Source organism: Thalassophryne amazonica, chromosome 14 (genome assembly GCF_902500255.1).
Source record: "Thalassophryne amazonica chromosome 14, fThaAma1.1, whole genome shotgun sequence".
NCBI lineage: Eukaryota > Metazoa > Chordata > Actinopteri > Batrachoidiformes > Batrachoididae > Thalassophryne > Thalassophryne amazonica.
The window spans coordinates 19,041,110-19,055,141 of NC_047116.1; the positions used below are offsets into that span (position 1 = coordinate 19,041,110).

General features: G+C 41.4%; 1 protein-coding gene across 1 annotated transcript; it reads right to left on the minus strand.

Moving 5' to 3' along the window:
- Window positions 1-523: 523 nt before the first annotated feature.
- On the minus strand, window positions 524-13,606 carry gpr161 (G protein-coupled receptor 161). The gene is made up of 6 exons (XM_034186446.1): window positions 13,438-13,606; window positions 9,144-9,534; window positions 5,988-6,709; window positions 5,801-5,908; window positions 2,473-2,598; window positions 524-1,374 (listed from the first exon to the last, which is right to left on the minus strand). The coding sequence occupies exons 2-6, from the start codon at window positions 9,485-9,487 to the stop codon at window positions 1,097-1,099; spliced, it is 1,578 nt and encodes a 525-aa protein (XP_034042337.1). The 5' UTR covers window positions 9,488-9,534; window positions 13,438-13,606; the 3' UTR covers window positions 524-1,096.
- Window positions 13,607-14,032: the final 426 nt, after the last annotated feature.

Sequence of the window (14,032 nt, forward strand, 5' to 3'; positions counted from 1 at the left end):
TTATGTGCACAGCTTTGTGCCTAAAGGTATAACTGACTGAAAAATAGTTATGTATTCTGTAATAGGGTGTTTAATGACCTTTTCACTTCCTGACCCAGCTAAAACAAGCTTTATAATCATCTTAATATAAGAGTGCTGGTCTTAGAGCGTGGATTAGCCTCAATTTAATGGTATTCATTTCATGCCAGGCTAAACATTTTCATTAAGTCTTAAAATATGATCAGTAGTGAAATTTTGGGATATTACATGTCCCTTTATCTCCTGCACAGTCTATCCAGATGTGACATTAAATTACTGCACAATCTGACTATTCAGCTGCACATTTTCTGCTTGACTGCATGATTTCTGATTATGCTGAGGAGGATGCCACATCTTATATGCATCAGCTTGTTTTCCCAATTAGTTTGTCACATAATGATCCATTTATAAAGAAAGTATTCAATATTTGTCCACCTGAATTATATGTAGTAATTCTGTAGTTTTTAACCATGTTAAGGGTTTTATAAGACACGTGCAAGAGAAGTAGTTTAAATAACTTTCAAAAGAAGGTTAGTACAAAAACTTTAATACAAGCATTTCTGCCCATAATTACAGTCTGTTAAAATCAAAAGGTTGCATCACTTTGCTGGTATACTGTATTTTCTTACAAAATAGTACCATAATTTTTTACAAACGAGGTAAAATGAAGTATCAAATCTGGCCTTCAGTGGGTGCTGTCATCTCAAACTGAATTTTCTAACGTTTGATCTGTTTCTGCTCCACTATCGGTGGATATCTAAAGATTTGTGGGTATTTTCTCCATATTGCAGAGACCTGACTGAGCTCATACAGTAAGAACAAAATCAGAAACAAATTACATCACAATTAAGGTTACAATAGGAGGTGTCCTATGTTTGCAATAACAAACCCGCAGAGACATGAATTGGTCCAGCATAGTGGAGAATGTGCCTCTTACTAATTCCTATATATAAAATTCAAGTATGGAACAACCACCTGTAGATAAAGGACTTCGTGCACCACCGTACTGTGACAGGTCACATGGTAATGAAGCACCTGTAGTTCACAAACCATAAGGGGTCAGTGAAATGAAATGTGTTCATGCAGGTTTCTCCTCCACATCCTGCACCTCTTCCTCTCTGTCATCTTTGACAATGCCTTCATCGATGCTCTCCAGCCTCAGTCTCTGACCGTCTAGGTATCTGGGCCTTGGTGCTGCCCTGGTGGTGAAGAGTCCTCCCTGGAGAGCCAGCCCCATCCCAAAAAGAGTGGCCTTGGCATCACTCTCAATAGCCTTTGCCAGGCAGGAGGCAAAGGTGTCGAGTGATTGGTGCATCTCCGCGTAGACTTGGAGTGTGGAGGTGTTGGTGTTTTCAGCTGAAGAGAGTATGGAGATAATTGTTTGGGTGGTAGAGAGAAGACAATGCAGAAAATCTTGTTAGATAACAGCGTAAGCAAGGTGGTGCAGCCGTTACCAACTTCGCATCCCAGCAAGAAGCCCAGCTGTTAACCCCAACTTCCCTGTACAGCTGGAGCTGTGTCAGGAAGGGCATCCAGCGTAAAACGTAGCCAGAGCCCCTGTAATGACCCAAAGATGGGGGGAGGGGAAAAAACAAACAAAAAATAGTAAAAGCCAAAAAAGATTAGTTTCATAACTATACCCCCACTCCTGGACAAGGGGGGCAGATATGAAAAATTCTGGAACGGAAACTGTGCACATCAACAGATGGATGCTCACATAGTAAAATAATGCCCCCCACACACACTTGAAAAATTTGAATAATGACAATTTATTGGTCATAAAACAGCCATTTTTTGTCATAATTAATATGCAGTCATAATTTGCCAATTCAACATTTCTGTGCGCACTGAGCTTCCCTCTACCCTGAATCTATCAGCCTTTTAATAAAGTTTGCACTCTGGAATTACACTATGTAACACAATTTTTGTTCCTGGCTTCTAAGTGTTATATTTCAACTGCTTATGTCTAAAGTCTATGGAAAATGGCTACATTCAGCACACTTTGATTTTATTTTTTTTAACGTTATAGAAAGTTCTAAAAGTTTCTTGAAATTTCTAGAAAATTCTGGACAGTTCTCGCAGTTAAAGAATATTCTAGAAGACTACTCAGTAGTAGTGAAGGCGAATCGAGAATATTCTTGAAAACAGACAAATTTCAAAATATCATTGTCCTGATCACAGAAGCAAAGTTTCTGTGGAATAACAGCTATTTTCTATTTATTTAAGGCATAACAGGTTAGGAAAACACACTGTGTACCCAGGAACAAAACAAAAATAAAAATTTGTTACATAGTGTTATTTTGGAAGCATCAAACCTGAATCATAAGCAAAATGTGAGATTTGATAAAGTAATGGTTGCAGTTGTCATTTTCGTAACCACAGGTCATTGTTCAAAGTTTTCCAGTTGGGTTCCCTCCTCTCTAATTATTCTTTGGGGAGGGACATGATGGATACCTTTGGAATGTTCCACCTGGTCTTCAAAGGTGACAGAGCTCCGCCTCTTCCCAGCTGTGTTCCCAAGGTACTGAGGTGGGGAGGAACAGTCTGTGGATAAACTGTCCAGCAGCATCACATCTGTGCCTACGTGGAATAAAAAGCTGGTTAATATTTAAACGTAGCCATTTACAAAGACCTCAAATCAATAATTACAAACGTTTAAAAGCAAAAGCACACAAATTAAATTTTTCCACATGACGATACTTGCCCTTCCTCCTCCATCAACTACACACACGAGTTATGAAACAGGAATGTGAAGCAGTGGATGTATGACCCAATTAACGAGACCGTGTGCCGGCTTTTACTTTATGGGAACAAATGTAAACATTTTCCATCTTAAGTTTGAATTAAAAGTCTAATTTCATGAAGTACAGCGCAATTAAATAATTCTATCAGAAAAGATGCAGCACACGTTTATAGTTCACAAAGCACCAACAAAACCATATTCAAAGGTGACATTATTCTGGAGGCACGAACCATAGACTGGACAGAGCCTGTGTGACTTCACCCGTTGGTTTTCTATACAGAGCCTAAAGAGCCGAAATGACCCCCTTTTCTGGCCGTCACCATGTTGAGAGCCCCGCCCACACTAATTCATAAAGGGGTGGAGTGTACGTGGCTCCGTGAGACACAAAAAAAAAAATCAGCCTTGAACATGTCCCTCTCTCTGAGTCCAAACCACCAGCTAACAAGCTAACCTGGGTTTGGGTGTTTATTAATTCATATTTTTGGGAACTGCGGGCAAAAGTTATCTGCTGTGTATTTCCTGAGTAATCGTTAGTTAAGTGGACCTACCGGCACCTGCTAAAAGTGCTAACACTGTTAGCATACAATATTAAATAAGATGAGCGTTTTACTCAGCGTGACTATTTCAACAGAAACACAGCAGGACACAACAACCGCGCCCACAATTATACAGATTTTTATTAATTAAAAACATCTTAAAGTAAGAAGTTCAAAAAAAAAAAAAAATTCACCCCCTGTACAGTTGACATAGAAGAGGAAACTCTGTAGAGACCATAACCGTTTTTTGTACCAGACTGTTTATTTCTGCTCTCAAGTTGGACATTTTAAAATGGGGTGCTATGAGAATGTGCACTGTTTTGGAGCCAGCTTCAAGTGGCCAGTCAAGGAACTGCACTTCATGGTTGGGGTCAAAATACGTTCTTGAGGGTTGCCGCTTGGCATCAACACATCCAGCAAAATGCATAACATGGCTGCGGCATCACAACTGACATTTTCTTTTTTTTTCATGAATAAGAAGTACATCTTAGGGGTTGACTGCAGGTCGGTCTGTTCTGGTAGTGTGCCATGATACGGATTGTGCCGTACCGTCAACACCATAATACGGCGCATGCAGAAAGTACTCACAGCACTCGACTTTTCCACATTTTGTTATGTTACAGCCTTAATCCAAAATGGAGTGAATTCATTTTTCCCCTCAAAATTCTACACACAACACCCCATAATGTCGACATGAAAAAAGTTGGGCTGTTTTTGTTTTTAAATTTTGCAAAGTTATAAAAAACAAAACAAACTAAGAAATCACGTGTACATAAGTATTCACACTCGTTGCTCAAAATTTTGTTGATGCGCCTTTGGCAGCAATTACAGTCTCAAGTCTTCTTGAATATGCCACATGCTTGGTGCACCTGTCTTTGGGCAGCTTTGTCCATTCCTCTTTGCAGCACCTCTCAAGATCCATCATTTTGGATGGAGAGTGTCGGTGCACAGCCATTTTCAGATCTATCCAGAGATGTTCAATTGGATTCAGGTCTGGACCCTGGCTGGGCCACTCAAGGACATTCACAGAGTTGTCCTGAAGACACTCCTTTGATATCTTGGCTGTGTGCTTAGGGTCATTGTCCTGCTGAAAGATGGACTGTCGCCCCAGTCTGAGGTCAAGAGCGCTCTGGAGCGGGTTTTCATCCAGGATGTCTCTGTGCATTGCTGCATTCATCTTTCCCTCAATCCTGACTAGTCTCCCAGTTCTTGCCACGAATAAACATCCCCACCGCATGATGCTGCCACCACCATGCTTCACTGTAGGGATGGTGCCTGGTTTCGTCCAAACATGATGCCTGGTATTCACACCAAAGAGTTCAATCTTTGTATCATCAGACCAGAGAATGTTTGTTTCTCATGGTCCGAGAGTCCTTCAGGTGCCTTTTGGCAAACTCCAGGTGGGCTACCGTGTGCCTCTTACTAAGGAGTGGCTTCCGTCTGGCCACTCTACCTTACAGGCCTGATTGATGGATTGCTGCAGAGATGGTTGTCCTTTCGGAAGGTTCTCATCTCTCCACAGAGGAATGCTGGAGCTCTGACAGAGTGACCATCGGGTTCTTTGTCACCTCCTTGACTCAGACCCTTCTCACCCATTTGCTCAGTTAAGATGAGTGACCAGCTCTAAGAGTCCTGGTGGATCCAAAATTCTTCCATTTATGGATGATGGTGGCCACTGTTCTCACTGGGACCTTCAAAGCAGCAAAATGTTTCTGTACTCGTCCCCATATTTGTGCCGTGAGACAATCCTGTCTCAGTCTACAGATAATTTCTTTGACTTCATGCTTTGTTTGTGCTCTGACATGTACTGTCAACTGTGGGACCTTATATGTAGACAGGTGTGCGTCTTTCCAAATCATGTCTTAAAAAAAAAAAAAAAAAAAAAAAACTGAATATACCCCACGTGGACTCCAATTAAGCTGTAGAAACATTTCAAGGATGATCAGTGGACACAGGATGCACCTGAGCTCAATTTTGAGCTTCATGGGAAAGGCTATCAACACTTATGTACATGTGATTTCTTAGTTGGGTTTTTTTTTTTTTTTGTATTTTTAATAAATTTGCAAAAATGTAAAGAAAAAAAAACTTTTCACATTATTGTCATTATGGGGTATTGTGGGTAGAATTTTGAGGGGAAAAAATTCATTGATTTTAGAATAAGGCTGTAACATAAAATGTGGAACAAGTGAAGCACTGTGAATACTTTCCAGTAATACTGCATTATTAATTTTAGGTCATATTGCACACCACTAGTACTGTACATTTCATCTGGATCTCAATAAATAACTGCTCATTCAGCACTAAATGATTCCAGTGCTACCTGAGGATTCTCCAAATGACATTCAGTCTAATAACATCCAGGTAGGATCACATTCTGTTGTACTGGATGCCAGGTTAGTGATCAAGCTCAAATGATACTTTCTGCCTCCCCCACACACACAGTCAGTGTGTCAAACCGCTGGTGATTTACCCATTAATTCCCTATTCAGTGTCCCACACTTACCAGAGTCCTGAGTGAAACTGAAGCCAGTATCACCTGTGCTGCTCCCAGGGGCCAAAAGATGCTCTCCACCAACCAGCATGGCTGTCAGGTGTGGTGACAAACCCAAATCTGACAAAATGCAAACAGGTTATAAATAAATCACAATATCCAAAATGATTTGCATATAAAAAAGAGAAGCTGTTTGCACCTGTGATTCTGTTGGAGATGCTGAAGAAGCGTGACGTCCTTTGCCGCGTGGCAAACGACTCTCTGTAGTAGCGATCCCCAAAGCACATCCCCAGCAGCTCCTTCCTCACCGTTTTATTCCACAGACCATAGATGAGTGGATGGAAAATACCGCTGCAGAACGACAGCCATGTTGCCAGAGTTTCCAACCCCTGGGTCACACTCCCCTGTCCCCACAAGGCTTCCGTCCACACAACCGCCACATATGGCCCCCAGGTCATGAGGAAGGTGCCCACCACCACCAGGATGGTGACCAAAGCCTTGCACTGGCTGCCTGCATACACAAGGCTCCGCCGGCTTCCATTGGAGGACGTTGAGGTGCTCGAGTTCTTGCGTCCATTCCTCTGTGCTGCACCGGAGTCGTCCTGGGCAACAACCACAGTCCCACAATGCACTTTGCAGGCTTTCATACGTGCGACGCGAAAAATTACACAGTAACAGGCCAACATGACGAAGAAGGGTGGAAGGATGCACCAGGTGACCCAGAAGGCTGTGTAGCTTGGTTCTTTGTGCCAAGAGGCAACACAGGTCCACTTAAAGCAGTCAAACTCAAAGGACGACCAGCCGAACAGAGGCGGCAAGCAGCCCAACAGGGAGTGCAACCACACGTAGGCAATAACAACCACCGCCCGGTTCCCTGTGATCTTCACAGGGTAGATCATTGGATAGAGCACCGCATAATACCTGTTGGGAAGAGAGACTAGTACAGTGAGGAAAGCTTCCAGAAAAACAACTACACACCTTTCCCATTTTCTGATTCTAGAGAGACTCCCAGTATATGTAGTGAGACCTTTACAGATGGTCCAGAAGGTGCGTTTAGTATTCAATCAATGTAAGAAGTCTAATTACCCACTGCTCACTGACCTCCACTGGTTAACCACAACCGTCTGAATGAAGTTCAGGTCACTAATGCAGAGCTGTGAAATGAAAATTGTGAAATCTGAGGAAAATTTGCAGAGGGTCTGGGGGGGGTGCAGCTCCCCAGGAGGCAGGGTCTAGGGCACTGTGGGGCCCCAGAATTAAATTTTTATCTAATGATGCTTTTTCAGCATCTCCTGGAAGAACAAATCTCAAAATTAGTGCATATTTAAATGATCCTATATTCAACCTTTTATTTGACCTGTCGATGATGATACTGAAATAACAGAATATGACGTGGAAGTAGGACCTGGAATGATTTTCCTTTTAATTGTAAACCAAATTATGCATTAGCTCAGAACAATTAAACTACATGAAATTTATGAAGAATGAAAGGACTGTTACAGCATTTCAAAAACCACAGCTAAAGCTTGTAGAATATTTGGAAAATCATGGTAAAATATTAATAACATACCTTATAGTAAAAAGTCACATTCTTGTGTAAATTCATGCAGCCTGAATTCATTCAAAGCCACAATGTCTTTTTTACAATGAAAGAAAGTCTAGATTAGTGGAAAAAAGTCACATAATTTTGTCTAAAATCCTGTTTGAACAGCAGAATGTTTATTTTCCAGCGAGAGAAAAATTCTTACCGTGTTTTCTTGAGAGAACACAGTTCACTTTTCCCGTTTCTTTTATCTTTCAGGTGTGTTGATGAAGCCAGTGATGATTCCACGGATTATTGTCCTTATAAGACTTTTTCAAACAGTCTTTCTCGCCATCTTCTCTCTGTGCGACGTCGGCCTGTGACACAGACATGCTGCACAATTCCTCTTTTAAAAACTTGAAAACTCTAAAAGTTTGGGATATCCACATGCTAAGTTTTGCTTAAGCGCCGCACAGGAGCCACACAGCGTCGCCGCAGCAACCAACCAGTCCCGCTTTACGACAACTGTCGTAACAGCTACGCTTTGAGTGGCATTTTTCCTCCGCGAATCTCCGCGGATCCGAGGAAACTGATTTGTATCTGTAACACACAAATCAGTGTCCGTGGACTTATAAAACTTAAACGATGTCGTAAAAAAAGAGCGCTTTGTGATAAGCATTTTAAAAACTCAGTGATCACGATTAAAGAGTACATCACTAACACCCCACCCCCCCTCCCCATGATGAAATCCGCGGAATCCCGTGGATCCGCGGAGTTTTCACAGCCCTGCTAAAGCTCGTTGACGGAGTGACTGCAGAGTCCTCACTCGGCTACTTTAACTCAATGCTACAGGCTTATAGGCAGTCTCAGCCACTACGTTCCTCACAAGAACACCATCTGGCATTGCTATCCCCACACCAGTGGTTCTTAATCCTGGTCCTCCACACAGTTTCCATCTCTCACTGCTCTGCCACAAGCTAATTAGCTCATTTAAGCATCTGTCAAAACTTGATTGGCTACAATGATCAGCCCAATACTGCCATGTTTCTTTTGTGACGCTAATCGTTTTTTCTGGGACAGCCAAAAATTGCACAGTTTAAACATCCTAACAAGTCAACTCTCTCACTTCACTACCAACTTTCTTTCTGCACTAAAGGCACTTTGACACTTGCATGAATTTTGGCTCTGCACTGCCATGCGTGTCATAAGATGGTATGCACTTTAACACTTGCACGAATTTGATCCATGCACTGGCACAAAATCTTGCGTGACAATGAGTAAACTCACTGTAAACTGTGCGTACAATGACACGCATTGACATGCACTGTTTGCTAATAGGTTGCGCAATGTTCATGGCTAGTTCACGCAAGTGGCACGAAATTTATGCGTGCCAAAATTTTGTAATATTTCAAAATTTGGCATTCAGCCGTGCACAGTTCACAGACAATGAGTGAACCGAGTTTACTCAATGGCATGCTAAATTACGTGCCAGAGCGGGAATCAAATTTGTGCAAGTGTCAAGGCACCTTTATGCTCCTCGTTGATTAGATGCAACAATTAGTACTTGCTTGAGATTGATTGATTGTTCTACACTTGTGAAGTCAGTTTGGATAAAAGCTTCTGCTGAATGAGTAAGTAAATGTTACCAAGCAACATAACAAGAGGTCCTCCCGGCTGCATGTGGAGTTACTTCCAAAAAGAAAAAGAAACATCTAACATTATTCTATGCGCAGTCTATTGCAGCCAACATTAATTAAGACCAGTCAGTTCTTTGCTAAAATAGAACATCTGAATTATTTCTTCAGGATATCAGACATTAACCATAGCACTGACCTGTCAATGGCGATAGCTCCGAGGGTTAGCATGCTGGCAGAGCTGATGAGCAGATACAGTAGGGCAGTGAAGTTGCACCACACCACCCCGAACACCCATTCTCGCTTCACCGAGCTCACAGCCACAAACGGCAGCACCAGCACGGACAGCAGCAGGTTGGACAGCGTCAGGCTGAACACAAACTTGTTGCTGGGTGTGAGCAGGTAAGGCCTGCGATACAAGGTCGCCACAATCACAAAGTTCCCCAGGCAGGCCAGCAGTGTGATGGTCACAATGGAGACGGACTCCAGAACAGCCAGACCCTCACCATTCCCGAACGCCGTGCAGTTCCTACTGGTGTTCATGGTAAGATGGTGAACCACCAGGCAGGTGAAGGAGTGATAGGAGACAGCTGGAAAGAAAGACACAGGGAGATTGAGGGGGTCAGGAGAGTAAAAATTGTTTTCAAAAGTCATTCATTGTAATTAAAGGTCGAAATAAATGTTTTCCAATCAATTCAGTTTTTTTAAATGTATTAAATACCAAAAAGAAAAGAAAAAAAGCAAATCACAATTTCCCAGACTTCATTGTAATGGCTTCAAATAACTATTTGTGAAAGCAAGTGTTGTCTTAAGCAAAACTTAAATAGAACATCATGGTCCACAGCATCTACAACCCCTGGCAAAAATTATGGAATCACCGGCCTCGGAAGATGTTCATTCAGTTGTTTAATTTTGTAGAAAAAAAGCAGATCACAGACATGACACAAAACTAAAGTCATTTCAAATGGCAACTTTCTGGCTTTAAGAAACACTATAAGAAATCAAGAAAAAAATATGGCAGTCAGTAACGGTTACTTTTTTAGACCAAGCAGAGGAAAAAAATATGGAATCATTCAATTCTGAGGAAAAAATTATGGAATCACCCTGTAAATTTTCATCCCCAAAACTAACACCTGCATCAAATCAGATCTGCTCGTTGACATTGACCCTGTGCCATGACATTGACCCTATGTGTCTTTTTGCAAGGAATGTTTTCGCAGTTTTTGCTCTATGGCAAGATGCATTATCATCTTGAAAAATGATTTCATCATCCCCAAACATCCTTTCAATTGTCCAAAATATCAATGTAAACTTGTGCATTTATTGATGATGTAATGGCAGCCATCTCCCCAGTGCCTTTACCTGACATGCAGCCCCATATCATCAATGACTGTGGAAATTTACATGTTTTCTTCAGGCAGTCATCTTTATAAATCTCATTGGAACGGCACCAAACAAAAGTTCCAGCATCATCACCTTGCCCAATGCAGATTCGAGATTCATCACTGAATATGACTTTCATCCAGTCATCCACAGTCCACGATTGCTTTTCCTTAGCCCATTGTAACCTTGTTTTTTTCTGTTTAGGTGTTAATGATGGCTTTTGTTTAGCTTTTCTGTATGTAAATCCCATTTCCTTTAGGCGGTTTCTTACAGTTCGGTCACAGACGTTGACTCGTTTCCTCCCATTCGTTCCTCATTTGTTTTGTTGTGCATTTTTCGATTTTTGAGACATATTGTTTTAAGTTTTCTGTCTTGACGCTTTGTCTTCCTTGGTCTACCAGTATGTTTGCCTTTAACAACCTTCCCATGTTGTTTGTATTTGGTCCAGAGTTTAGACACAGCTGACTGTGAACAACCAACATCTTTTGCAACATTGCGTGATGATTTACCCTCTTTTAAGAGTTTGATAATCCTCTCCTTTGTTTCAATTGACATCTCTCGTGTTGGAGCCATGATTCATGTCAGTCCACTTGGTGCAACAGCTCTCCAAGGTGTGATCACTCCTTTTTAGATGCAGACTAACGAGCAGATTTGATTTGATGCAGGTGTTAGTTTTGGGGATGAAAATTTACAGGGTGATTCCATAATTTTTTCCTCAGAATTGAATGATTCCATATTTTTTTCCTCTGCTTGGTCTAAAAAAGTAACCGTTACTGACTGCCATAATATTTTTTTTCTTGATTTCTTATAGTGTTTCTTAAAGCCAGAAAGTTGCCATTTGAAATGACTTTAGTTTTGTGTCATGTCTGTGATCTGCTTTTTTTCTACAAAATTAAACAACTGAATGAATATCTTCCGAGGCCGGTGATTCCATAATTTTTGCCAGGGGTTGTAGATCTAGAACTTAAGCTTGCATTATTGTGAAATCAGTCTGGCAATAGGTCCTTCCATTTTTTTTTTTATCAAGACGCACTCACACAGATCAATATGTGGACATGACAGAGTTATTGTTATTTTAACTGACAACATTCTTCAAGGAGAGAACTTGAGAGCTCTTTCCAGGCCACACCCCTATGCCTTCAGGGAGGTCCATGACGTGTGATTTTTGTGTGCGATTGCCTGAGAAGTCTACGGGATGTCTCCGGGGATTGGGAAGGGGGTGGGGTCTTCTATGTATACTTTTTCAGACAGATTACTTGGGAAGGGATGAGAAGCAGCTGTTTTCAAAGAAACAGTCCTATTCACATGAGTAACTGGTGGACTAATTTGACATTTATCCTCATCTTTGTCATTCATTTATTATTTTGCTAAGGTCTTGCTCTGTCTTGGGATTGAGAAGAAATTATGTGAAAAGACAACATAAGCATGGGGGGGGTTGTGCTAACACAGGTGAACTGTGCGTCTGAAACATATGCAACACGAACATGTAGGCTGTAACTTGTAAATAATCATAAAATGCAATTATGTAGTGGAGTGCAAAATGTCATTTAGCACATTTAGCACTAAATGTCATTTAGCGCTCCACTACAGATGTCCTCTTGATATTGATCTTTGTTTCCTGGCAGCTCAGGAAGATTATGAAGAGATGCTGGCAGCCCAGCAGAATCATTTTGAAAAAGCAATTCAAGAGGAGGAGGAAGAAATGAAGAAAGTGAGATGAACTTGAAAAGTTCCTCTGATCATCAGCTTTGGCCTCTGTGCTGGACTGATGGCAGCTGCCTATATTATCAAATAATAACTGAATGGTCTTCAAGGGTTGCCTCTCTTCCCCATAAAACAAGCTGCTTCGTTTTTTTCCCATCTTTTTTCTTGCTGGTTAATTAAATATTAATACTAAAATTTGAGCACCATTTTTGTTTATTTACACAACTCTTCTCAGTTCAATCATGCAAAGGTCTACGGAAGTGTACTGCATTCACTGGATAAAAAAAAATTTGACCGCTGATCTCGTAATTACGAGAAAAGATCTCATAATTACATCAGGATCTCGTAATTATGAGATCAGGCTACTTTATTTATTTTGTGTGTGTGTAATCGCTTCCGTATGATGTGCTTCTGTACTTCCAGTCCCTCAGTAAAGACAACTGTGAGAATTCCCTAGTCATAATCGAAAATCGGCCAATTTGTAACCTCCGACACTGCACTGTGATCACACCACGGTGCACTCCAAGTGTGGAAGACACCTCGTGGTGCTCCCTGGACATTCATCCGGGAGCACTTCAGGGGAAAATCCACATTTTGTGTTTGATTGCAGTGTGTTATCATCAGCTGAGCTCAACCCGCTTCTTTAATGAGGGACTGGAAGTACGGAAGTATATACATAAAACAATTTAGACCCCTGATCTTTTCTAATAATTACGAAATCAGGAGTGAGATCCTGATTTCTAAGATCCTGATCTGGTAATTACGAGAAAATATCGTTTCTCGTAATTACGAGATCATTGGTCAAATTTTTTTTAATCCAGTGAATGCAATAGCTTCCGTATATTACCTATTACCACCAAAACCTTTGTTTTTGATAGCTGCTATAAAGCAGGACAATTTAGCAATGCAACTGCAAAAGCTGAGCACAGCACTGCGAGACCTGACTGATAACAAGTGAGTAAGAATGTGTGTTGGCAAAAAAGGGAACTTGTCCTTTAACTAATGAAGCACACTTCAGCATCCCACACTGTGAAATGTATTTTGCACGTCAGAGCCACCATACTGCCTGAAAACTGTCAGAAAGCATAAAACATTTTCTTCACGTTTCGAACCAAAACCGAAAAACAAACTTTTTTTCCCCAGCAAAGAAATAAGAAATTAACCCCAGTTTACTACACGCGACTCGCGTTAATAGTTACCGCTAACTTTTAGAGTCTGACAAGAGTAAAACCTCTCTTAAGCAGTGCTAAACACTTTTTTTTTTTTTTTTACGGGATGAAATATCAACCTAAGAAGAAAAAAAAGTAGCGAAATGTTTGCGTGTGAGCGCCGCCGCTACTTCTGCTCGCTAGCGTTAGTTAGCCACTGTTAGCTCAAACAGTTCTCCGGAGAAACATCATCGTTACCTGTTTCTGCGCGGCGTTGCGAGTCCACATTTCATCCTACACAGAAGCAAACTTTCCATGTTGGAGGGATTTTTTTTTCCCTCCACGATGCAACACAACTGAGCGCCTGGACGGTGTGACGGACCCTCGGCTCGGTGAAGTTTGGTGGTTTAATGGCGGAACTCCGATCGGTGTGGGTGGTCGTCCTTTGTTTAGCCCTCACCACAGCTGGGCGCTTCACTTAAAAAACAAAAAACGTTTTAACACAAATTACCCCAGTAAACACCAAGAGAGCGCACTTATTAACGACAACAGTTTCAGATGGAAAAAAAAAAAAAATATATATATATTAAACGTTGTTGTTTGACGCAACATGATTGTGTGTGTCAGCGGTTACAGAGACAATCACTATATTTCGATGCTGTTCTAGTAATTTGTAGGCGTTTTCTTTAACGGAATCATTTTTAATCCAGCTGGACCACCCAAGTGGATCAAAGCTTCCCGCAAAAATATGTCATCTCCCGGCAGCCAATGAGAAAGCGCCATGTCAGCTCTGTCCGAGAGATGGCGCGCGCTGCCTGAACAGAAGCAGGCTCCGATTTAAAAACATCAAAAA